This window comes from Miniopterus natalensis, chromosome 3 (genome assembly GCF_054644295.1).
Source record: "Miniopterus natalensis isolate mMinNat1 chromosome 3, mMinNat1.hap1, whole genome shotgun sequence".
NCBI classification, from domain to species: domain Eukaryota; kingdom Metazoa; phylum Chordata; class Mammalia; order Chiroptera; family Miniopteridae; genus Miniopterus; species Miniopterus natalensis.
The window spans coordinates 73,514,770-73,541,396 of record NC_142083.1 but is presented as its reverse complement, the minus strand read 5'-3'; the positions used below and the strand labels follow the sequence as shown (position 1 = coordinate 73,541,396).

Sequence of the window (26,627 nt, the reverse complement as noted above, 5' to 3'; positions counted from 1 at the left end):
TATTTCATTGTATATATTTCAGGGCAGTGGGCACTGACATGCTGAATCCCATTCTGACTAGCAGACCTCGTCATCCTCTGGAATAACCCATGCTCACACCCTCAGGTAGACAGATGCTATCTCCTTCCTCATGCCAAAGTCTTCCCATTATGAAGTTACAATATATCAATAGTAGAACAACAATGAGCACCAAATATATTTTATGAAAATTTACGTGTGAATGACAAAATGTGTTCTCTCACTGATGGTTTTTGTGTATGGTCAATTATTATCTAAAATAATTGTGAAAAGAGGTAATTAGTTCAAAGGCCCAAGGTCCTTGGCATAGAATGGAATGTGCTTACTGGAAGCTGCAATAGTTTCAAAGTCCAGAAAGAGAGACTCTAAATTCTGGGAGAAACCTAAGACTTAGGAAGATAGATTTTGAGAGACACAGGGCCTGGAATAGTGTGCAGTATCAGGCAGAACATGAACCTCTCTTGAAAGTTACAAGAAGTAACTCAGCAACTTGAGGAGCCCTATTAACTTTTGTTTTATGCTCCACTTAGGTCCATGATTCATACTGAGCATTTCTGAGAAAAGTCTACGCTGCTATGGGTTCATTTGTGGGGCAATGGAAGGAGTACAAGATTTTGACCGTGGTGTTGGTCTTTCTGGTTTGGGTGAGTACTACCCTTGCTGCTGTCTCATTTGTTCTTTCCTTGTGCAACCTCAAGTTTGGATTGATTATGCCTTGATCTGGGAGAGGGGACTGAGGGAGCTCTCAATTTCCTTCCCTCTGCCCCTGTGTGACTCCAGTGGCAGCAATTGCAGGGTGGGACATCACCCTTAGGAGGAGGGTGAGTGGTTGGGTGTTGGGGTCTATTAAGGAGTTAGAAACACAAACCCAGAAGAGATTGTTCCAGAGAACTCTCAGTGGAGGAAAATAAAAATGCAATTCACATGTCCTTAGCTCTCTCACCCTTTCTGCCACAGTGTATGAGAGATAGAAGTCTGTGGTATCCGGTCCTGCTTTTTATCACAGAGAAGAAGAGTCAGGAATTCAGGCAAAAAAATCCCTGTCCAAAAAGAGAGTTGGCAATTGACTGGCATGAACTTTGTGGTGTTTTGGGGGAACCTGGCTATGACAAGAAGCTAAGAATACCTGTAAGAAAAGGCATTTCCCTGTTTGCCCATAGATTATAACTGGAGTTCAGGAGATTAATGCAGCTATATATGCATTTTGTGTATACTGTTTCAACTCATGTTTAAAACAGTTGAATGGGTTATTGATATTTAAACAGTAGGAGATTTCACATGAAAATATGAATTTCTGGTTTCTCTTAAAAGTGGTCCAACCTCAAGATGGCAAGATGGGTTCACAAATTGGTCTTTATTCTAAGAGTATGAAGAAGTTTGGCAGGAAAATCCTAATTTCTTAATATAAGAAACGTCCAACCTTGTAAAGAATTTTTCTGAATTTGTTTGAGCCAAACTGACAACAATTTCCAGGAAGCAAAATTTCAATGGATTAAGAAAATGCTCCAGAGAATGGCAGTTTTATAGCTTATTTTAGACATTAGAATCAAAGGAGGAGACGTTACATGAAAGGGGGTTACGTGAAAGGGGGTGTTACATGAAATCCATTGGTGGTAGATTAGGGAGGTGGAAGAAATCAAAGCGAGGAAATCTCTGAGATTGGATAAAGAGTAAAATGGAGAGACACTTACTTCTTTCACATTGGTGGGTACAGGATAGTTAACAATGAACACAGCATATAGACATGGTATTCGGGGAACAAGATAACAATGAGGGGCTCTGTGGCCTCCCATGCTCTGGCGGGAGGTTGTACTCTGAGAGTCCAGAAAAGGGGGATTGCTTTGACATTCAAAGGGTATGTTATTTTAGATGCAAAAAGACAAGAGACAGGCTTAAAGTAAAGACTGACCTTTGTCAAGGAGGCTACAGGCCTAGGATGTGACCACCTGTCATGACTCACTTTTAGTTAGGAATTTTTATGTTCAAAACATCCTGTTGTTACTGGTATTGGGGTTATGGGGCTTCTCAAGATAGAAATCAAGAGAAAACCCCAGAGAAATTCCCAGACAGACTTTTATTAGGTTTATGCTTGAACACAAAAGAGGCAGCGCAGAAGAAAGGAAGGTCCTCTGAACTGGCTTGGGGCTGACTCTGCTTGGCTGCTTTTATAAGTTGGGGTCAGAGCAGGCTTGCACAAAAAAAGAAACAACAGGCTTTTGGGAAAAGGGAGGCTTGTGGAATTTTCCATGTCAGGGTAGGAAAAACAAGCTGTTAGAAGGGAGACAAAATTTTACAATTGCTTTAAACAGGATGTGGCAGGGTAGTGACATTCATATCTGATGTTCCTTCTTGGCTTTCTGGTATATATATTTCCACTCCTGGGCACAAGTCCTTATACTGTCTCACTATGAGGTTTCTTTCAGTCTCTGAGTTTGTAAGACCTGCCATGCAAGCCTCCCTAGTCTTATCAGGTTTAGTATGTGGCCCCTTTTTTGCGCACATTAAAAATGTCCAAAGGTCCAAAGAAAGTGTTGATTTCATTCCCAGAGTAAGCTTTCACTGAGAAAGAGTGAGACATCTTGGTGCAAAAGCCAAAATTTACACTTTTTTAAAAAGTTGAATTATAACACACATTAAAAATATATAAATCATAAGTGCTCAATTAAATAAAAGGTAACACAATTGTATAATCATCACAAGTCAAGAAATAAAAATTACCAGTACCCCCAGAAGCTTCCTTTTTTGCCTTCTTCTCTATCACTATCAACCTCTCTTCTTTCCAACTATAAACATTATAGTTTATTTTTGCCTGAATTTTCATTTTATAGAAATGCAATCATATACTATGTGCTCTTTTATGTGTGTCTTCTTTCATTCTGAAGGCAGGATAGTAAGAAGCTGGGAAAATTCCTTAGCAAGTGGAATGGGGAAACTGAGACAGAGCTGATTCAAACTGGCCTCATCCAGCATCCTGCCTCACCACCTCCCTCTCCCTTGCATGACCACTTCCTAAGCATTAAGCCCTCAGGACAATGAGGTTCTGATCAGCATCAAATAACCTTAGGAACAAAGCCTTGGGTCTGTCGACCAAGAAGACAGAGTTTTGGTCAAACTAGAGATAACTTCTAGGCCTCAGTTGTGTTTCAGCTCTAGGACCAGAAAAGCAGAGAAACCAGATGAATCGATGCCATGGTTGACATCAGGACCAGATGCAGTGATTAATGACCCTCTACCCTAGTGCTGACCAATCAGTAGAGACCACCAACCCTGAAAAGACACACCTGGAAAGCTGATGAATATTCTATTGAGATCATTCCCTGAGTCCTCCCCTAAAATTCCTGCCTTAAGGCAAGAGACCCAGTGCACAGGTTCTCTCTCTCTGGAGCACCCCCTTGCCTTCCTCCCACCCCCTTCTTTCCTCAGGCACATATCTTTGCTTTCTGTTTTCTAAGTTTCAACGGCCCTTTTGCCTCTGTAACTTGTTTGCTGAGTCCACACAGCCCATCTGACTTACTTCTACCTCTGTGACTTTCTAAATAAACTCTTGCACTAGAGTTTTTGACTCTGAATTCTTTCTTCGCTGAACTCAAGAACTGAGGTCAAACACCACCACTAACAATTCTATTTTTGTGAGAGTCATCCATGTTGTAGTATAAAGCTGTTATTTGTTAATTTTCATTTTATTCTAGTACTGCAGTATATGAGTGTATGACAATTTACTTATCCATTCTACTATTGATGGCCATTTGGATTATGTTAAATTTGGGGCTATTTTAAATATTGCTTGGTGCACGTATGCATGCCTTTCTGTTGGGTATATACCAAGGAGCTAAATTGCTTGGTCCTGAGGTATGCATACATTAATCTTTAGTACATATTGATGAACAGTTTTGCAAAGTAGTTTTCCCAATTTATGTTCTCGCCATCACAATATGAGAGATTCAGTTGCTTCATGTCCTCACTAACATTCGTATTGTCTTTTAGTTGTAGCCTTTCTTTGAATATGTAGAGGTATTTCATTGTGGTTTTAATTTGCAAACCTTTTCTTACTAATTCAGCTGAACACCTATTCATGTATTTATTGGTCATTGAATTTCCTCTATTGTGAAATGCTGTTAAAGTATGTTCTATCCATTTTTAATTCAGTTGTTTGTCTTTTCTTATTATTTGTAGGAATTCTTTAGAGATTCTGGATACAAGCCCCTTCATTTGTTGTGCATGATGCAAATATATTCTCCAGCTCTGTGTCATGCCTGCTTTTCACTCTAATAGTGTCTTTTGAGCAAAAGAAATGCATGTATTTTTCAATTTTATTATGATAAGAACACTTAACATGAGATCTACCTGCTTAACAAAATTTAAAGTATACAAGACAGTATTTTTATGCACAATGTTGTACAGCAGATCTGTAGAGTTTATTCATCTTAACTGAAATTTTATGCCTGTTCGTTAGGAACACTCCATTTATTCCTCTCTCGAGCCCCTGGCAAACACCATTCTACTCTTCAGTTCCATAAATTTTATGATTTTAGATACTTCATATAAAGGGAACCATGCAATGTTTGTCTTTATGTGACTGGCTTCTTTCACCGGCATAGGGAGCTGTGTGAGCCTGAGGGAGGAGCTGTGGTGGCCAACAGCTTAAGCTTGTTCTCTCCCAGGCAGCTAGATTGTGCCGGTCTCATCAACAGTGCAAAACCGGCAGGTCAGAAACCAGTCCCACGAAGAGCCTGACAGAAAATTTGGGGCACTAGAGCTGATAGAGCTGGGAGCTGGGGTTCTCTTCCTGATCATATTGCAGTATGTCAGGGGTGCCCTGAATCTCCTTACCAACTTTGCTAAGTCTGTTTTCAAATTCACCTGGAGCGTAAAAGCCTTTCAGTTAGTTTTGTATTTGTCGCAAAGGGAATTGGTTTGTGAGTTTTTGCTGAACCTGGGTGTTCATAGAGGGAGAAGAGGATCCAGGGCTTCCTACTAGCCACCTTAAAGGTGTTACTCCTGAAGTTTTCTCTTTTATTTCTATCTAGACAGATCGTATTTTTATTTTTATAGTTCGTCTCTGGTTAAAGAGAAATTAAGCAGAGAATTTTTTAAAATTTTGTTTTTATTATGAAATATTTTTCACACACCAGAGAATATAAAGAACATAGATATGACATACCAGGAATTATAAACATCCATGTAACCTCCCATACCTAATAATTCTTTCATGTTAAACTAATATATTTGGTCTTTCTCAAATCTGTTCAAGCTTGCTGTAACAGATCCCTTGGACACTCTTACTGGTCAGTTGAAATTTTCAGGACCCTTGGTGTGGTGGCAAAACTGCAAGTGACAGGAGGCAAAACAGTCTGCTTCTGAGAACATGGAACATGTCCACCAGCACGTTTTTGCCCTTTTTTAGGGATGGACAAGAAGCCATTCTGATTTGTGATCTAGGTTAGTGCTCCCTGATATTCTACCAGCCCAGGATGAGGGTCCGTAAACAGGTCCCAACAGGACCAGACACCTTACTAGGTATACTTTCCCCCAAGACGCACAGGCATGTATGGGCCAAGCATCCCAAGGAACCACACAGCACTGGATCTGAGCCCAGACTCTATGACGTTGAACGCTGCTCCTCTCCAGCCAAGAGAGGAGCCAGCCCTGTGAGTGTTTTCTCCTCCAGCAATCAGAACAGAGATTGCAGCCTCAAACATACCTTCCATGTGCTGCCATAGAATTTGAGGTGTGTCACTGGGTTCCTTCTTTCTGAATCACACTTGCCTGAGTAGAAGGGACTATTGGTGGATATAGGTAAGTATCTGATAGGCCAGGAGCATAGGCCCACTCTCATATCCACCACCACCCTCCGTCACAAAACAAAGCCTCCCTCTTCTGCTCTTCCTGGTCTGTATTTTTTATTTTGTGTTTCTCAAAATATGATACCAGAGAGCGCTGGCCCCTGGAGGAGACTCTTTGTCATAACAAACACCTTGTCTTCCTAGAAAAGAATCTGCCATATATCAGTCCTTTTTCCAACCGTCACCTCTGTCAGTGCCTTTCTACAGCTTCTTGCTTTTCCAATGGTTTCTGTGGTTGAATCACTTCTTTTGTCCACTGAACCCAGTTAGAGAGGGAGCTCCTTAAGAGATGGTCTAACCTCCTTCTTTTATAACCCTCAACAGTGTTGAGTAATGGGCTTGCCCACCTCTGATTCTCTGTGGGAAATCTAAGTTGGAGATGGTGGGGGTGGAGTGGTAGAGAGAGGGAATAGGAAGAAAAAAGAGGACACTTAATCAGAGTGCCAGGCTCTGGGAGGGAAGTAAAAGATATGACAGTTGGACACAGGCCTATCCATATCTCTGTGTATGTTGCAGAGGGATAGGGGTGGTAGTGGAGGGAATAAGGCTGAGATAAGGAGGCAGTTGAGATCCAGAGATATAACTTCTCCTTCATACGACATGCTTCTTTTAAATAAATGTAATAATGACTCAGACAGTAGGCTGATAAGTGACAGCCTGGTGCAGGCAGGACAGGACTCCTTGCAGAGGGGACTAGCTTTGATGAGTGAAAATCTCCTTCCTAAGAGAAAGTGAGGAAAACATAAACCACTGATAGATCCTCCTTCCTCTACCCACAGATCCTCTATTTCAAGATCACCTGGCCTGACAGCACCATCCCTCGGCCCCCAGCACCCTGCTGTGCCTCGAAATCTGCCAAGTCCACAGATTCTCCCTCCTTCTTGGAGTCTGGCTCCCAGGAGCTTGCCAACCTGACCCATCTTTTGTACTGGCCTCCGACCCCAGGTGATAACGGGGATCTATTGGCCTCCACCAGCCCCCAGAATTCCACCTACCACCTGAGGGGTCCTGCCCAAGCCAGCTATGCCCTGGGAGGCTACCTGGAGGCCATCCTTGTGGCCAGAGACTATCGGGGCAGGCCCAAGACCCATGGTGGGGATCTGTTTCGGGCACAGCTGCTAGGTCCCAACTTGAAGGCAGGGGTCCCTGGAGATGTCCAGGATCTGGAGAATGGCACATACCTGCTGTCCTTCCCCCTTCTCTGGGCTGGGCAGGCCCAGGTGCAAGTGAGGCTGATCCATTCCAGTGAGGCAGTTGGAGTTCTGAGAAGAATCTGGATAAATAAAAAAGCCACTGTTGATTTTAGAGGCTATTTCCGAGGACCCACAGGAACGGAAGAGACTGTGATTTGCAATGTTGACCCTCAGTCAACTGGAGCAAGAGGGCCTACCTGCCAGTACAGGGATGTGGATTCGGGTGAACTCTGGTTCTGTGCTCAACCTTCTACCTTGCCCTGCAACTCTTTAGTTGGACACTCAAGTGGAAGTTACCTGAATGTGACTACTCTACATGATGAGGCCCTGCTGGCATGGTAAGAAAATATAGAATCTGAGAAGCTTTCCCCAACACTAAGCCACATCCTTCCTTCTGAATATTGTCCCTGTGATACAATGGCCCTCCCCAGTTTACACCATGCATTTATTTATACTCTCATTCAACAGATGCTTGTTGAGCACCTATTATATGACAGACATTTCTAAACAGACATGTACCACAAGAAACTGGTCAGGCTATCCATTTAAGGAAGGTTATAATTGATCTGGGCTTTAAAGAAAAACTAGGAATTCTCCAGGAAAGATAAGAAATGAGATGTTCAAGGCAGAGCAAATCTCTCAATGTAAGGGCTGGTGTGAATACATGTGTCTACCATATTATCAGAAAAATAGTCTCCATTCTATTTTCTTTGTTTCTATTGGTATCTTTGATATTTGTTACTTTTATTTATTTCAGGATGTTTTTCCTTTTTCTTTTTTTATTTTATATAATTATATTTATTAATATGGAAAGATACTCTCCTATCAGTGGTAATAACCAGCAGAGACAGTGGTGCCTATCAAAACTGTAGATATATTAGGCAAGCCCTGCTGGAGTATGTAGCAGCCTCCAGCAAAGTGTGATGGGACCTGGTGAAGGAGTAACTGTGAGTGATAGCACCCAATGGGAACACCCTTTTTTGTAAGCATATATGGAATACCTCATGATAGCCCCCCCCTTATTTTTTTCTAATTTCATGACTCAGAACAATTAACCAATCTATCAATCTTCCTTATATGGGAAAAAAAATAGTTAAGGCTATAAATTTCCCTCAGAGTACAGCTTTAGCTATATTCTCCAGATTTTTGTATATGGAAGCTTCATTTTCATTCAGTTTTACATGTTTTATAATTTACACAGTGATTTTCTCTTTAACTCCTGAATTATTTAGGAATTATTTTTAGTTTTTGAATATAGGGTAGGGAGGTGGCTATCTTTGTATTTTTTTGCTTAATTTATTTGCGTTATGACTAGAAATAGGGTTTCTGATATTGATTCTTTGAAATTTGTTAAAAATTTATTTGTGACCCAGCAAATGATTAAGTTTTTTTCATAATCTATATCTCCTTGAAAATAATCTGTGTTCTCTATTTCTTCAGAATGGAATTCTGAACCTATCCTTAACATTTTTATTCCAAGCATGTATATCTTCACTAACTTTTCTGTCTGGTTAATCTATTAGTTTAGACAAAAATGTATCATACTGTATTTGTAGATTTGGCTGTTTCTCTTTGTAATTCAGACTCTTTTCAATTTGTTCATTTCAAGGCTATGTTGTTAAGTACATTCAACTTTGTGATTGTCTTATATTAATGGTAAATTATTCATATCACTTTCTTGCTTTTTGTCTTAAGTTCTAATTTCTACAGTATGAATATTACTATAGCAACTTTCATTTGTTTAGTGTTTTCATGGTATACCTTTTTTCTTCTTTTTATATTTCAATTTTTTGTGTGAAATAGTTTTAGGCAGGTCTCTTGACATGGCATGTGACATTTGTTTAAGCACAGTTAAATAAATCATAGAATAAACTAGGTCCATGAAGATAACTAACTATCTAAACATAATAGGTATTCAAACCAATTGGGAATATATTGAATAGTAAATAAATAAACATAAAAGAATATAATTCGATCTAAACCTCATGGTATATACATAAAGGCCAATTTCAGGAATATTAAAGATCTAAATGTAAAAAAAGAGAAAAGCAACCTTAAAACTTAGAAAAGAAAATATCTTTTTTATTTTGGGTCAGGAAATGTTGTTTTGGACATAACAAAAGGCACAAATCATAAAAGAAAATATTTATAAATTAGGTGATACATAAATTAAAATGTCTCCATTTCAAAAAGTCCCATAAACGTACTTTAAGTCAAGGCATTAACTGGAAGATGATATCTGTAACACACTTAAATAATACAAATTAGTACTTACAACAGAAAATAGTTGTTGCATGTGTCAATAATCCATTCCTTTTTATTGCTGCCTGGTATTCCATTGTATAAGTTTGTTTAACCATTCTCCCATTAAAGGACATTTGGGTTGTTTCTGTTTTTTTACTATTATAAGTAAAGTTTCCATGAATAGTCATACGTAGGTTTTTATGTGAACGTAAGTTTTCATTTCTCTAGAATAACTACCTGCATGTGATTGCTGGGTTGTGTAATTAGTGGACATTTAGTTTTATAAGAAACTGCCAAACTATTTTCCAGAGTGGCCATACCATTTACATTCCCATCAGCAATGTCTGAGAGGTCCAGTTTCTCTGCACCATTTAGTCTTAACACTATTTTTTAAAACACTTTTTTATTGATTTCAGAGAGAAGAAGGGAGAGGGAAAGAGAGAGATAGAAACATCAATGATGAGAGAGTCAGTGATCAGCTGCCTCCTGCAGGCCCCCCACCATCGAGCCCACAACCCGGGCATGTGCCCTGACCGGGAATCAAAACACAATCTCCTGGAGCATAGGTTGGTGCTCAACCACTGAGCCAAGCCAGCCAGGCTGGTCAATGAGTTTTAATAAGTGTGTATACCTATGTCACTGTCATCACAATAAAGAAACAGAGCATTTCCACCACCTCTAAAGATTCCCTTGTGTCCCTTTATAGTCAATTTTCCTCTTCCACCTCCAGCCCTAGACAAACACTGATTTGCTTTCTCAAAGTATGTATTAGTTTTGCCTTCTCTAGAATTGCATAAAAATAGAATCATACAATTTGTACTCTTGTATCTGGCTTCTTTCACTCAGTAAAACGTTTTTGAGATTCATCCATGTTGTTGTAGATCAGTAATTTTCTTTTTTTCTTCTTCTTATCGATAAATGGTGTTCCATTGTACAGATATACCACACTTAATTTATCCATTTACTGCTTGAACATTTGGGTTATTTCCAGTTTTAGCTATTATGAATCAAGCTGCTGTTAACATTGGGACATAGACTCTTGTGGGCAGATATTTTTGTTTGACAAACATCTGTGTGGAATTTTTTATTACTAGATTTTATGAGTTATAACAGTTTTACATTTACAAAGAAATTGAGCAGATGGTACAAAAATTTCCCTAATCTGCTTTCCCCCATAATTTCTCCTATTATTAACATCTTATATTAGTGTGGTATATTTATTACAATTCATGAACCAATATTGCTACACTATTATTAAGTAAGGTCCATAGCCTATTTAGGTTTCTTTAGTTTTAACCCAGTGATTTTCAATGGTGTGCTGCAAGAATTTTTAAAACATGCGATATCTGACTATTTTGTCAGGGGCACTGCCCTCTTTTCCCTTAGACTGTCAAACCAAAAAAATGAAACAGCCAACACAACAGTAGCTGTCTGGTGTGAATGAATCAAAATTATACCTATTTTTTGTCAGACAGGCAAAAAATATAACATTTTTTTTGCTGTGCCACAGAATTGTAGTGCTGCCCAGACGGGCGTGGCTCAGCGGTTGAGGGTCGACCTAGGATCCAGGCGATCGGGGTTAGATTCCCGGTCAGGGCACATGCCTGGGTTGCGGGCTTGATCAGTGACTCTCTCATCACTGATGTTTTTCTCTCTCTCTTCCTCTCTCCTTTCCTCTCTCTGAAATCAATAAAGATATTTTTTTTTAAAAAAAAATTTATGTGTGCCATGAGATGAAAAGGTTGAAAATCACTGTTTTAACCTAACATCTTTTTCCTGTTCCAGGATCCCATCCAGAATACATTACGTTTAGTCTTTGAGGCTCTTCTTGGTTATAACAGTTTCTCATACTTTCATTATTTTTTATGACTTTAACAGTTTTGAGGAGTATTGGTTAATTATATTGTATTATTCCTCTCTATTGAAATTTGTCTGTTTTTCTAGTGATTAGAGGTGGGTTATGGGTTTGGGGAAGAAGGTCACAGAGATCAGGTTACATTTTCATCACATTGTATCAAGGGTACATACTATCAGTGTGATTTATGAGTGTTTATTTTAACCTGGTCATCTGGCTGGGGCAGCGTTTGGCAGGTTTCTCTACTGCAAAACTACTCTCCCGAATCCCCTCCTTCCACACTGTGCCCTTTGTGCTTCTCTACGTACAGCCCACAATTAAGGAGTGGGGGATTATAATCCCCATTGTCTGAGTTTTTTGAAACAAAAAAAATTTCCTGCTCCATGTTCCTTCCAGAATTTAGTGCTAGGAAGAAAGAGTTTCTCTCTCCTGGAGTGCTATGTACCCCTATTTATCAGAGAAGGAGAACTACATGATCCAGCTTGGATGTTCTTTTATTAACTAAACTGTTAGTAAACTGAGAGCTAATGGGTAGATTGATTGCAGAAGGTCCAGCTTCCTGGCAAGATTTTCTCTTCCTTCCATCACTTTTTCTGACTCTTTATTGTAGTTGCCTCATAATAAATGTCCTAATTGTATTGTAACTACCTTGAACTCTTTATGGATTTAGAGTAGAAATTACTACCAACCATCATATCTCCATACTGGATTCCTGCTTTCACCTGATCGACAACCCTCAATGCTCACTCTTGGTGTTTCTCCAGGAAAGTGACCGACAAGGTGCTCCCTCAGGGCATTTCTCCGATCCAGATCAGAACAGCAGCCCCAGGAAACAGCAGCCTGGGTAAGTGGGGCTGGCATTTGCTGGGGCCAGGGCCAGGGTGTGGGGTGGGGAATAGACTTGGGGGGGTGTTATTCCTTGACTGGGAGGTTAGCCCCAGTCCTCCTGCCAGGGCAGTGGAGCATAATTGTTAGTAATATGTGCTGTAAATCAGACTTCTTGGATCAAAATGCTATCTCTGCCAGGCATTTTCTTGATCATGGGTAAATTGTTTAACAATTCAGGGCCTCAGTGTCCCCACTTGTAAATGGAGATAAGAATAGTACTTTGTGGACTTTTGTAAAAGAGTAAATGAGATAATACATGTAAAGCACATAGAAGAACGGCCGGAGTTTTGTAATTTATAAATGTTAGTTCTGTTCTGGTTTATCCCTTTCTCTAGCCCTATCCCCACGTCCCCCATGCTATCCTGGGCTCCCTGCCACAAAGCCCTCTGGCTTCTACCATGGAGATGTGTGGCACTCGCTGTCCTGCTCCAGCCGCTCCTTCCCCACTGTTGACAGCATCCTGGACTGCCTGGCGGGTCGCATGGTCCACATGATGGGGGACTCCACGCTTCGCCAGTGGTGGGAGTATCTGCGTGACACTGTGCCCTGTGAGTGGCCCTGCGGGGAGAGGGTAGGACTTCTAGGAGGAAAAGAGACAAACCAGGGCTTTGTTTGTGGTGAAAAGGTTGGGGGGGGGACCCTGGCAATTTTCCAAGCGCAGGTGAGCAAAAGAGTCAGAGCTGGCAGGATGTAATTGGCGCCACGAAGCTGCCTTCCCAGGGCAGTTTACCAGAAGCTCTGTAGCGAGCTCAAATGGCAGCACTAAAACCAAAGGCCCTTTCAAATGATAGTTCCTGATAACGCAAAAAAGTCCTGATTTCGTTTCTAAATAAAAATCCCCCTTTAATCTCTTAAGTAAAATTAAGTTTCGAAAGACATAAAGTTCAAAGTTTGCCCCCTCCCTGCTCACCTCAGTTTCTCCCTCTCCCCTCCCTCCTGCCTCTCTTCCCCTCTCCTCTTCTTCCCTCCCCTTTTCTCTCTCCCTCTTTCCGTCTCTCCCTCTCTCTCTCTCTTTCTCTTTCTCTTTTACCTCACTGCTGTGTCCTAAACAGCAACTGGTAAAGCTGTGGTTCTCCTAGTACCTAAAACCCAAGTGACTTCTGGGGAATGTGTGTCATTTCTTCAGCCCCTCCAAAGTTAAGTTAATGCAATCCCAAATCTTCCATGTGCACTATTTTTCTAAATAATCAAGATTAATGGAAAACAAAAAATTATTACAGGATCTGTGAATAACCTCCCATTTAGAAAACAGTATCTATAGCAGTTATTTTAAGTAAAATTGTGTCCAAGAAGCCAATACCTAGTGCAAAGTTATTACAAGTCTTGAAGATATCTGAGGAGCAGAAAGGTAGAGCAGAAAGGCCAGCCTGAACACCTACTGGACTCGCCCCACTCGTAATCTCTGCAAACTCAACTGCAAAGTTAGCAACAGGCCAGTTGTAGCTCTTGCTTACCATGTGGTTTTTTTGTTTTCTGTTTTTAAATATATCTTTATTGATTTCAGAGATGGAGAGGGAGAGAAAGATAGAAACATCAATGATGAGAGTCGTCATTGATCGGCTACCTCCTGCATGCCCCCGACTGGGGATCGAGCCTGCAACCCAGGCATGTGCCCTGACAGGAAGTTGAACCTCGATCTCCTGGATCCTAGGTCGATGCTCAACCGCTGAGCCATGCCTGGCCGGGCACTTACCATGTTTTTGAGGAAAGTCCACCTAAGCATGTTATCTCCGATCTCAGATAGGTAGTACTGATACATTTCTGTCTTCCTGGAAGTTTAGAAATTTTTTAAAAGTTTAGAACTTTGCCATATTGTCACCCTCAGTCACTAGATCTACTCTGAGGTTCTCCTTTATTTTAAGCAGTTTATTGAGGTGTAATTGACAAACCATAAACAGAATATATTTAAAGTATACAATTTAGTAAGTTATAACATATATATACACCTGGAAAACAGTCTCCACAAAAAAGAAAATTAACATATCCACTACCCAGAAAACTTTTCTGGTTGCCCTTGCTAATCCCTCCCTTTTACCCTTCCTCTTCCCTAGGCAACCACATACCTGCTTTCTGTCTTTTCAAGTTTAGTTTGCATTTGCTAGAACTTTATATAAATAGAGCCATACAATGTGTACCCGTTTTTGTGTGTGTGGCTCTTTTCGCTCAACATAATTATATGAGATTCATCTACATTTTTGAGAGTGGTAATAGTTGGTTCCTTATTTATTGCTGTGAGTATTTCATTATGTGGATATACCATTATTTGTTTATCCATTCATCTGTTGGTGGACATTTGGGTTGTTTCCAATTTTCAACTATTACGAATAAAAACGGCTAGGAATATTTGCACACAAGTCTTTGTATGAGGATATACTTTCATTTCTCTTGAGTAAATAATACCTTAAAGTGGAATGGCTAAATCATATGGTAGGTGTATACATATCATTAACTTTTTAAGAAACTGCCAAACTGTTCTCCAAATTAGCTATATCATTTTATATTCCCACCATCACTGGAAAGGCGTTCCAGTTGCTATATATTTTCACCCACACTTGGAAAGGTCAATCTTTTAAATTTTAACTCTACTAATAGGTATATAGTGTTCACAATTGCCCATTTAAACATTTCTTACCATGGCTGCTTTTAAAATCCTTATAATTCCACCAAAAAAGACCCCGAGTAGCTGCAGCCATCTTGAGAAAAAAGAACAGAGTGGGAGGGATCACATTACCGGATTTCAAACTGTATTACAAAGCCATTGTAATCAAAACGGCCTGGTATTGGTACAACAACAGGCATATAGATCAGTGGAACAGAACAGAGACCCCAGAAATAGACCCACGCCATATGGTCAGTTAATATTTGAGAAAGGAGGCAAGAGTATCCAATGGAGTAAAGACAGTCTCTTCAATAAGTGGTGCTGGGAAAATTGGACAGATACATGCAAAAAAATGAAACTAGACCACCAACTTTCACCATACACAAAAATAAACTCAAAATGGATAGAAGACTTAAATGTAAATCACGAAACCATAAAAATCCTGGAAGAAAACATAGGCAGTAAAGTCACAGACATCCCACGTAGCGGAATTTTCACTGATACATCTCCTAGGGCAAGAGAAACAAAGGAAAAACTAAACATATGGGACTACGTCAAACTAAAAAGCTTCTGCACAGCAAAAGAAAACAGCCTCAAAATACAAAGGAACCCCACGGTCTAGGAAAACATTTGCCAAGGATGTATCTGATAAGGGGCTAATTTCCAAAGTGTACAAAGAACCCATACTACTCAGCAAGAGGAAGACAAACAACCCAATTAAGAAATGGGCAAAGGACCTGAATAGACACTTCTCCAAAGAGGATATGGATGGCCAAGGGACACAGGAGAAAATGCTCAAGGTCACTAATCACCAGAGAGATGCAAATTAAAATCACAATGAGGTATCACTTCACACCTGTCAGAATGGCACCATCAACAAATCAACAAACAACATGTGCTGGCGAGGGTGTGGAGAAAGGGGAACCCTGTACACTGCTGGTGGGAATGCAGACTGGTGCAGCCACTGTGGAAAACAGTATGGAGGTTCCTCAAAATTAAAAATGGAGCTGCCTTTTGATCCAGTGATTCCACTCCTAGGAATGTATCCTAAGAATCTTGAAACACTAATCAGAAAGAATATACGTGCCCCGATGTTCATAGCAGCACAGTTTACAATAGCTAAGATCTGGAAACAGCCCAAGTGCCCATCAGTAGATGAGTGGATAAAAAAGCTGTGGGATGTTTACACCTTGGAACACTATGCAGCTGTAAAGAAGAAGAATCTCGTACCCTTTGGGATGGTATGGATGGGCCTGGAGAAAATTATGCTAAGTGAAATAAGCCAGGCAGAGAAAGACAAACATCACATGATCTCGCTTATACGTGGAATCTAAAGAACTTAATAAACTGATGAACAGAAATGATTCAATGGCATGGAAGCATGGATGAGACTGACAAATGTCAGAGGGATGGAGGAGGGTGGGTGGGTGGAGGGGGAGAGAGTAACCAGAGAATTTATATGCATATATGCACAGCCCAAGGACACGGACAATGGTGGGGAGAGGGACTGGGTAGGGGGATGGGACGGGGTAGAACGGGTCATTGGGGAGAAAAAGGGACATCTGTAATATTTTTTTAAAAATAAAATTTAAAAATTAAAAAAAAAAATCCTTATAATTCCAACATTTGAGTAATCTTGGTTTTGGCACCTGATGATTGTCTTTTCTCATTCAACTTGTGATTGTCATGGTTCTTGGTATGATAAATTATTTTCTCTTGTTTCCTGGAGGGTTTGGGTATTATGTTGTGAGACTCTGGGTCTTATTTTACTTTTGTTCTTTTTAGCAAGCATTCATGCTCTTTAGGTGTAGCATGCAGGTACAGGTGGGGTGTATGTTCAGCTCTCTTTTGAGCTCTGTTGAAGCCACCCCAGTGGAAATGGAAAACCAACTCCATGGCCTTGTTGCCACTGGGTGAAGATATAATTTCAGCTCCATACCAGGGGTAGGCAAGCACAGTGCCAACTAGCATTCCTTCACTTCACCTTTTTCTGCCGTATTTCAGCCAGATGGGAGAGGAAATTCAAATCCCTCTTGAGTCAATTTTATTTTAATCAATATTTATGTTACTTTGAATTCTTTAAATATTACAAAGGACCAATTAGTATTTTATAAATGGAAATATCCTTTAAAAACTCTCAGTAGATGGAATAAACAACAAAATGGATACCACTAGAGCAAATTAGTAAGCTAAAAATTTATTCCAGAACTCAGATCCTCTCCCTCACCACTATAGTATTCCTTAGAATTCTCTTTCACCTGTTACTGTTAATAACTCTTTACATTAATTTTCCCTGTTCAAACTAATGTGTGACTTTTTTCTCCTGGTTGGACCCTGATTGATACACCAGTAATTCCTAATTAAGCCATCTTGACATTCCCCCCCCCTTTTTTTTCCATAATAAGAAAGCCCTAGAATTTCAGTGACTTAACACAATAAAAGTTTATTTTGAACTCACCCAAAGTCCAATGTTTGGGAACAGGCTTCCTCACTGCTGTCCTCAAAGCTATGACTCTGGAACCCAGGTTCCTTTCCTCCTGTCTCCACTGTCCCCTAGGGCCTCCTAGAAGTCACTACTGGATCCGCTGCACCCACCCCAGTGGCGAGGAGAAAAAAAGAGAGGAAGAGGGAGAGGAGTAGGGAGAGGAGGGGGGGGGAAGGGAAAGGGAGAGCGAGAACAGAGAATTGTGTAGAGTGATTTATGTCCAGGCATAGAAGTGGTGTGCATGTTTACTGCTCTAGCTAGCCTCCCCTTCCCATCTTTCCAATGTATTTATTTTATTTTAGACATATCAGTGAAGTTTATGTTTTTATAATTATGTAAATACTTTTCTCTTTATAGTCAAAACTAATATTATGATCATTTCTTGTAATTTTTTTCCCCTGTCTCTCTCTGTCTCCCTTCCTTCCTCCCTTGCTTTTCATCAATAAATATTTATTGAGCACCTGTGATATCCAGGCACTGTTCTGGGTTCTAGGGACATAGCAACAAAAATATCAAGATTCCCGTTTTGTTGTGCATAAACTCTAGTGGGAAGACTTAAACACAAGTAACACAATAAACATACATTTCTAGATATTGAAAGTTTCTGTGGTAAAAGCAATGTGAAGGTGGAAGATGGTGAAGAGGAGGAAGAGAGATTAAATGGTTGGGGAAGGTGCTTTCGAAGCAGTTTCATTTGAACTGAGTCCAGAATGATAAGGAGCGAGGTATGTGATGATCTTGATGACAATCTCTGGCTCATTCAACCCTCTGCCTCTTTTGCAACTAGAGGCAGAACACACCTGGAGAAAAAAATGTTTCATCATGCTGTTCTCACTCGAAATGCATGACCACAAAAGTCTAGGAGGCACTAATGCTGCACCATAATCACAGTAGTTCTCAAAATGTAGTCCCCAGACTGGCTGCATTAGCATCACCTGGGAGCTTGTTAGAAATGCAAAATCTTAGGCCCCATCCCCGACCTACTGAATCAGAAATTCTGGAGAGGAACTCAGTCTGTATTTCAACAGACCTCCAGGTGATTCTGATGGGCTTTCACATTTGAGAACCACTGCCCTAGGACCACTGAACCACTCTCCTCGATGATTTCAGTTTCTCCTTTCCTGAAACCTTTTTCATCCTCACACTCAGCTGCTAACCTTACATATTTTCTTGAACAAAATAAAGCAATCATAAGTGAAATTCCAGACTCCCACCACCACATTTCCTCTCCTACCAGCATCTGTACTAGTATTCTCTGTTTTCCTACCTGTTTTTGAAAGTGAATTCTCCATGCTCCTATCTATGTCTGGTCCTTCCACCTCAGCTCTAGATCTTATCTCCTCTTGCCTATTCAAGGACATCTCTCTACCAGTTTCCTCCCTCCCTCCTAAATCATCTTCCCAATAGCATTATTTCCATCACATTCCCATCAGCATATACATGTTACTTTTTACTTTCATATTCTTAAGTATTTGAGTCAATTACAGACATCATGGCATTCTACCTCCAAATATTTCAATATCTTTTAAAAACAGAATTTTTGAAACATCACCCAAATAAGATTACCACAACTTAAAAAATGAATAATAATTTCTTAAATCTAACTCCAGTTCCTAATCAAATTTCCTCCATTGTCCTTCAAAAGTCTATACAATTGTTTTTTCAAAGCCAAGATCCATTCCAGGACCTGGTTGCTTTGTCCCTTAATTTCTTTAAATCTAGGCTAGTCCTTCCTTTCCTTTTTTACTTAAATCCTCACCTGAGGACATTTTTTCCATTGCTTTTTCAGAGACAGTGGAAGGGAGAGAGAGAGACATCAGTGTGAGAGAGACACATTGATTGGTTGCCTCCCACACTCACTCCCACCGGGGCCAGGGAATGAGCCTGCAACTGACATACGTGCCCTTGGCCAAAATTGAACCCAGGACCCTTCTGGGTATTTCTGATTTCTTCATTATGGAGACATTTAGTTTGTTCTCTATTTCTTGCATTTCCCATAAACTAGAATTGAGAGTTCAAGGCTAGATAGATTGAACTTAAGCATTTGCATAAATGATGTTGTAAATTCTGTTTGCAGCATATCAGGTATGCATAGAATCTGACTGTTTATTATCAGTGATGGTAAGAGTGACCACTGGATAAGGGGATTAAGGCTGATCCCTCTACAGTGCAGTTATGTTTCCCCCTTGGTACCAGAAAGGAATCTAATGGTGTTATTTTGGCTCTATATGAATTCCAGACATCCCCATTAACCATTCTCATTATGGTTTTAACACAATTAATTATTACTGCCTTTGTCAATCATTTTATAAGTGTTACAAAAGGGTGGTTTTCTAAATCTATCGTTTTTTCTACACATATTAGCTGGCCTTTTATTTTTTAAAAATGCTTTCTCTTCTTAACTGGAGTTAATAGGTTAGTTTGAACGGCAGCTTCTCCTGAAAAGACAAGAATACATTAAACTATCTTTAATTACCAATTTACAAAAAAAGGGAACTGGTTTAAAATGGTGTCAAATGGGAGAGACAACAAGATGGCGGAGTAGGTAATCATGGAACCCGCCGCCTCCCGCAACCACATCAAAATTACAACTAAAATACAGGACCACCATCACTCAGAGCCTCCTGAGATCTGGCTGAACAGAAGCCCTACATCCAGGGAACTGAAGAAGCACCGAGACCAGGAGGAGGGGCCAAGATGCGGGCAGATCGGGGCTGAATCTCAGAGACTTGGCCGCAGGCCCACACCCAGTGCCGTGGTTCAAATCCCGGAGGGAATCTCGGTGGTGGGATTTTCCCAGAGGAGTGAGGGGTCCCTACCCCACATTAGGCCCCCAGCCCAGGGCTCGAGGGCTGGAAAGAGAAGTCCCCACAACTTCGGGCTGTAAAAACCAGCAGGGAGTGTGGCTGAGGGACAAGGAACCTGCTGGAGTCCCAGGAGGCTCCTCTTAAAAGGCCCATGCGTGCACTTACTTGGAACACTCCCTCTGAGCCCCAGCACCGGGCAGCAGCTTGAAAGGAACCTGGGACATTCAGGGAGGAACTAACTTGCCTGGAATCAGAGCCAGAGCTGGAGGGGCAGCTTTCTCACAGACAGAAGAGCTGGCAGAGGCCATTGCTCCTTTGACGAGCCCTCCCCGGCACAGAGCACGCAGGCAGGCACCTTCTCTGAATCTCCCTCAACCTAACTCACACCTTTGGCCCCACCCCAGTGATTCCCAGAGACCCTCCCTACTTGCAAGCTCATCCAAGCCATTTCCAGTGGCTTTTCTATGCAAGTGACCTCTCTAGCCTCATGCTTAGGACTTTCTTAAAATCTCTCAAACAAGCAGCAGCTGATCTCAGTATGCTCCATACCTCTCAATAAGTGGCTCCAGGCCCAGCACTAGTGGCAGCTCACCTTGGCTCATAGCTTGGCCTCTCCTGGACACCTCCAATCCCGACACAAGTAGCAGCCACCTACAGATTACTGTGTAGCTCAAGCTGGGTGGCTTTGGGCAGGGCACAGGCAAAGGCTGACTTTTCACCTCCCAGGAGGCTTAAGAGACAGTGCACATGGTGGTCAGCTTCAGTCACACAGTATTACAACCCTACCACATCCATGGGTGACACACTCAAGGGGCACACTTGGTGAACACCAAAGCTCCACTGAAGTAAATCCTGCTCCATAGGGGTGTCTCCAGCACAGCAAGCTCTTTGGTTGTAGTTGCAGCTGGTCCTCACAGCCAATTGTCCTGGGGCTCAATTCCTCCCAGTGATGCCAATAGCAACCAAGCCTCAACTACAACAGGACAGTGCACACAGCACACACAGGGGAACACCGAGAAGGCCCAGCTCAGGTGACTGGTGAGACTGAGCCACTGGGCCCTACAGGACGCCTACTATACAAGGCCACTCTACCAATTCCAGGAGACATAGCAGCTCTACCTAATACATAGAAACAAACACCAGGAAGCAGCCAAAATGTGGAGGCAAAGAAGCATGTCACAAATGAAAGAACAGAAGAAATTTCCATAAAAAGAACAGCTAAATGAAATGGAGCCAAGTAAGCTACTAGATATAGGGTTCAGAATAATGGTTATAAGGATGCTCATGGATCTTAGTAAGACTGTTAAGGAAACTGGTGAGATCATCAATGACATAATAAAGAACCAGTCAGAAAGGAAGTCTACACAAACTGAAATGAATAGTAATTTACAGGGAATCAACAGTAGAGTAGAGGACACCAAGAATCAAATCAACAATTTGGAACATGAGGAAACAAAAAACACCCAATCAGAAGAGCAAAAAGAAAAAAGCATCCAGAAATATGAAGATAGTATAAGGAGCCTCTGGGAACAACTTCATGCGGCCCAACATTCATATTATGGGGCTGACAGAAGGAGAAGAAAGAAGCAAGAAATTGAAAACCTATTTGAAAAAATGACAGAAAACTTCCCCTACATGGTGAAAGAAATAAAATTACAAGTTCAGGAAGCACAGAGTCCCAAACAAGAAGAACCCAAAGAGGCCACAGCAAGACACATCATAATTAAAATGCCAAAGGTTAAAGATAAAGAGAAACTCTTAAAAGCAGCAAGAGAAAATCTGTTAGTTGACTACCAAGGGAGCACTCATATGACTGTCAGCTGATTTCTCAACAGAAACTTTGCAGGCCAGAAGGGAGTGGCAAGAAATATTCAAAGTGATGAAAACCGAGAACCTACAACCAAAATTACTCTACCCAACAAAGCTATTATTTAGAAATGAAGGTCAGATAAAGAGCTTCACAGACAAGAAAAAGCTAAAGAAGTTCATCACCACCAAACCAGTACTACATGAAATGTTGAAGGGTCTTCTTTAAGAAGAAGCTAATGAACAAAAGAAACTGACAAACAAAATTGACCCAGAGACATTAAAGCATGCAACAGACTGTCATATCTCAGAAGGAAGAAGGAAGGGGAGTGGAGGGTGGGGAGAGATTAACCAAAGTTATATGCATATATGCATAACCCATGGACACAGGCAATAATGGGGTGAAGGCCTGGGGAGGTGGTGGGAGCAAGGTGGAGGAGGTCAATGGGGGGAAAAAATGGGACACCTATAATACTTCAACAATAAAGATAAATTAAAAAATAAAAAAAAAGAAATTGAAAAACGTTTTTTAAAATGGTGACAAATGACTATTTTTTTAGTATCATTATAGATACATGGATTTTTATAGATTTGGTGTGCTTGGCCAATATTTTACTATAAAATCATTATTTTCTCCAATTGCTTTTTTCATGATTTTCTCCAATTTTCAAATTTTCACAATCTCTGCCAAGGTGGCTCCTGTGTCTTTCTGATATACTTCCAACATTAGAAAGCTTCTTTGATTTCTGGCATGAGGTAGTCCACATTCACTATGTACTATCCTCTCCAGACCTAGAATTTGTTTATTCTTTAACAATTCATGGTAAATTAGAAATGAATATCTGGGCACTGTGAGTGCTCATTATTATTGAAGTAACATTGTTTCTAAGACACTTAACAGACAGAAGATGTAGATATCTGATTTACAGATGATAGATAGCTAGACTAAAAATGACAAATTCATATTGACCATCTCCAAAGATTGATAATGGCAGAAGCAGAGCTTCATATCTCTGCTATCTTTACTCACAAATACCCACAGTTCAGAATTAGCCTTAATCTATCTCTTCCATCTCCTATTCTTTCCTTCTCTCATGATAATTTTTAAAACTGTTTTTATTACTTTTTTCAGTTATCTTCATCAGGATATAGTGGTATCACAATGTACCATTAGCAAAAGGTAACACACAGCATAATGTATTCTGCACCTTTTCCCCCACTTAGTATACTTGGAATATATATCTCTTTATCATCAGTACATCCTGTTTTTGGCTGTATAAGACTCATTGTATGAACATTCCTTATTTCTAGATAACTGGTCCTTTAAAATTGTTTGCTATTGCCCCACCAGACGTGGGTCAGCGGTTGAGCATCGACCTACAGCGGTTGAGCGTCGACCTAGGATCCAGGCGATCAGGGTTCGATTCCTGGTCAGGGCACATGCCCGGGTTGCGGGCTGCAGCCGATCAATGACTCTCTTATCATTGATGTTTCTATCTATCCCTCTCCCTCTCTCTTCCTCTCTCTGAAATCAATAAAGATATATTTTTAAAAATAATAATAATAATAAAATTGTTTGCTATTATAAACAATGCCACTATGAATAAGCTCATCATATCGTATTTATTTGTTCAAGTAGTCCTGTAGGATAGACTCCTAGTAGTTGTATGTGTCAAACAATAAATACAAAGTAAATTTATTTGGTATTGCCAAAGTTCCCCATCTTATATGCCCAAGAACAATGAACAAGGGAACCTATTTCCTCATAGCTTCAACACCTATGTTATTTGGTTTGGATTTTTCTCTTAATTGAATAGATGAGAAATCTAACTCACTCAAATAGAAACATTTTATTTTATTGACTTTCATATCACTACTTGTAACTGATTTCCTCTTATTTTTCTGGGCTTTCCTTCTCAGTCTCCTCCTCCTCTACCCATCATCTAAATAATAAAATTCTTTGAAGTTATTCTTGGACCCCCTTCTTTTCTCCCTTGTCATAATCTTATTAAATGATTTTGACCATTCCTATGTCTCTAATTATGTATGACCATTCCTATGGCCATGCATAATTATAATGAATTCCAAATTTATCTTTCTTGCTCAGACCTCTCTTCTGAACTCCGGATGCCAATTTGATATCTCCATGTTGATGCCTCTCAAGCATCCAAAAATTTAATATTGCACTAACTTCTAGATCACTGTCCTCCTTCCCCAATCACTAAAATATAATTCAGACTTCCTAAAACAGTAAGTACCATTATCTCCCAATTGCTAAAACCAGAAATCTGGAACTCATTCATACTTCCTGTTCTTTGATGCTAGCATCCAATTAATTATCTGATCCTGTCTACATCAAAAATTTATCTGTTTCAATTATTCAGGATGAGTAAGTTCTGGAGAGCTAATGTACAACATGGTGACTGAAGTCAATTAAGAATGCTGTATTGTATATTTGAAATGTGTAGAAAGGTAGATCTTAAGTGTTCTAACTACACACACAAAAAAGGTAACTGTAATGTCATAAATGTGCCAGTTGAATTGTGGTAATCATTTCACAATGTATTCAAATATCAAAATGACGTGTTGTACACCTTAAATACACGCAATTTCTATTTGTTAATTATACTTCAATAAAACTTGAAAAAATTTAGCTATATATATATATATTTATTTATATATATAAAAATTTAGCTATATATATATATTAGTATATATATGAAACCCATCCTCTGGCATCTATCTTTACTTCTCTCCATCCTTGACCATTTCCAAGCCTATCACAAAGTCTTTTAAACTGGGCTTACCATTTCACTTCTTAGTACCCATGCCTGCACCCAGGTTTTCACAAAGGTGCAAGCATGAGCTTTTTAGAATGAAAATTGGATCATGTTACCCACCTTCAATGGACTCTAATTTTCCCTGGGACAAAAATCAAAATCATTGACATGATCTGATAAGGGACTACATGACCAGACCTTGCCTGTATCTCCAACCTCGCCTCATGCCATTCATTCTGCTCCAGGAGCACCTAACTCCTTAAAGTTCCTCAAAATTTCCAACCTCTCTTCTACATCAGGAAATCAATTTCTCTCTCTCTCTCTCTCTCTCTCTCTCTCTCTCTCTCTCTCTCCCCCTCTCTCCCCCCCTCCCTTTTTCCTTCCCTCCCTCCCAAGAGACAGTAGGCTCCATGAGGGCAAGGACATCAGTCTCTTTTCCACTATAGTATACAAAAATACCCAGAAGAGTGCAAATTTGTACGTATAAAATATTGCTAGATGAATGTAACTAAGAGTTATTAAGAGACTGAACTAAAAGTTGGATGCAAGAGCTGGACATAGGGAACCTTAAAAATTAATAATGAGTAGCATTTGGTGAATTGTTTGACTTCAGATTAAGACCCAAAGAGGTATCATATATGACTAAAGGCCTCCCCATGGAAAGCTAAGAAAAAAACAATAAAACATTGGAAAGTTGCCAAAAATAATTGCTGACAGGCATGGGACAGTAGGGGGAGGTTCAGGATGAAGAGAGAAAGATTTGTGCAGAAATGGTAGATTATTTGCCAAGGCAACCTACAAAGTGTTCAAAACCATGGCAGACCATTAGAGAGAAAGTATCGATTGGGAAATTGAAAGCTCAGAATTGAAGCTCAGCAAACCATCAGCTCGTAGACAAAAACTGAAGCGGTAGAAGTGAATGAATTCCCCTAAAGATAGCTAGTAAAGAAAAGTGGACAATGATAGAATTTTAGGGAATGCCTCATTTATACAGTGCAAGGAAAATATAAAGGAAACAATTGAGCAAGTAATGACTAGAATGGTGGGGGGAAATGGGGTAATGTAGTGTTACTGAAGGCAAGAAAAGGGTTTTTGGAAGAGGTCACTCAGCAGAGGGAAGTCAAATGCCTTAGAGAAATAAAAGCAAACTGAATAGATGTTTGGATGGACAATAATGAGATCCTTGGCAATCTTGAAAACTTGGCGGCAGGGCATGCATTAGGGACAGAATGATTATGTCCTGGGAAATGGGGCCTGGCATTTTCCTTTGTACAAGAGGATGGTACACAGTCCTATATTAACCCCTAAGCCTCCTCTCTCGTCCTCCCTACAGCCCTGAAGCCCATGGATCTACACACCACATATCAGACAGGGCCCCTGATGGCTGTAGAGACCACTCGGAACATAGTGCTGCACTGGCGGGCCCACAGATGGCCCCTGAGATCCCTCCGCACACCAGTCGCCTCCCTGCACTCCGTGGTCCGGGAGCTGAGGGGCCTGGCCGGGGGCCCCCACACTGTGGTGGTGCTCGGGCTGGGCGCCCACTTCACCACCTTCCCTCCATCCACTTTTGTGCGACGACTGGCAGGGATCCGGGAAGCTGTGGCTGCGCTGCTGGCCCGAGAGCCTCGCACTCTTGTGGTCATCAAACTGGCCAACACCGGCTACAAGTCCGTGTATGGCAGTGACTGGTTCACCCTGCACGTGAATCGGCTCCTCCGAGCTGCCTTTGCAGACCTCCGTGTGGCCTTTGTGGATGCCTGGGAAATGACCTCCAGCCTGGCCCTGCCCGACAGCATCCACCCAGGGCGGCTCATTGTCCGCAATGAGGTGGACTTCCTCCTGTCCTTCATCTGCCCCGCCTGAGTGGTTGTGTGGATTCAGGGGCTTTGTGGATGGAGGCCATAGGAATTGTGCAGAGGACCAGAGCAATAATGGGATCCTGAACTAACAATGATCCAGAGAAGAGTGGTTACCTCAAGACTTACTACCTAGGGTTAATTACTGTGAACAGTTTTGGAGACCATCTTTGCATACATAAATGAAATATTTTACATGCCTTCTTTTAAATTCACTTTTGGAAAAATTTTTATTGGTGTGATTGCAGAT

General features: G+C 40.7%; 1 protein-coding gene across 1 annotated transcript; it reads left to right on the top strand.

The window, feature by feature from the left end:
- The first annotated feature begins 593 nt into the window (after window positions 1-593).
- LOC107540838 (NXPE family member 3-like) lies at window positions 594-26,384 on the top strand. Its single transcript, XM_016217687.2, has 5 exons — window positions 594-662; window positions 6,641-7,392; window positions 11,918-11,997; window positions 12,377-12,589; window positions 25,852-26,384. The coding sequence occupies exons 1-5, from the start codon at window positions 594-596 to the stop codon at window positions 26,382-26,384; spliced, it is 1,647 nt and encodes a 548-aa protein (XP_016073173.2).
- Window positions 26,385-26,627: the final 243 nt, after the last annotated feature.

Excerpts from the sequence above, each read along its gene's own strand:
- LOC107540838 (XM_016217687.2), top strand. The coding sequence starts at position 594 with ATGGGTTCATTTGTGGGGCAATGGAAGGAGTACAAGATTTTGACCGTG. Across the intron at positions 7,393-11,917 it reads GATGAGGCCCTGCTGGCATG|GAAAGTGACCGACAAGGTGC; the intron begins GTAAGAAAATAT and ends GTGTTTCTCCAG. Across the intron at positions 12,590-25,851 it reads TCTGCGTGACACTGTGCCCT|CCCTGAAGCCCATGGATCTA; the intron begins GTGAGTGGCCCT and ends TCCTCCCTACAG.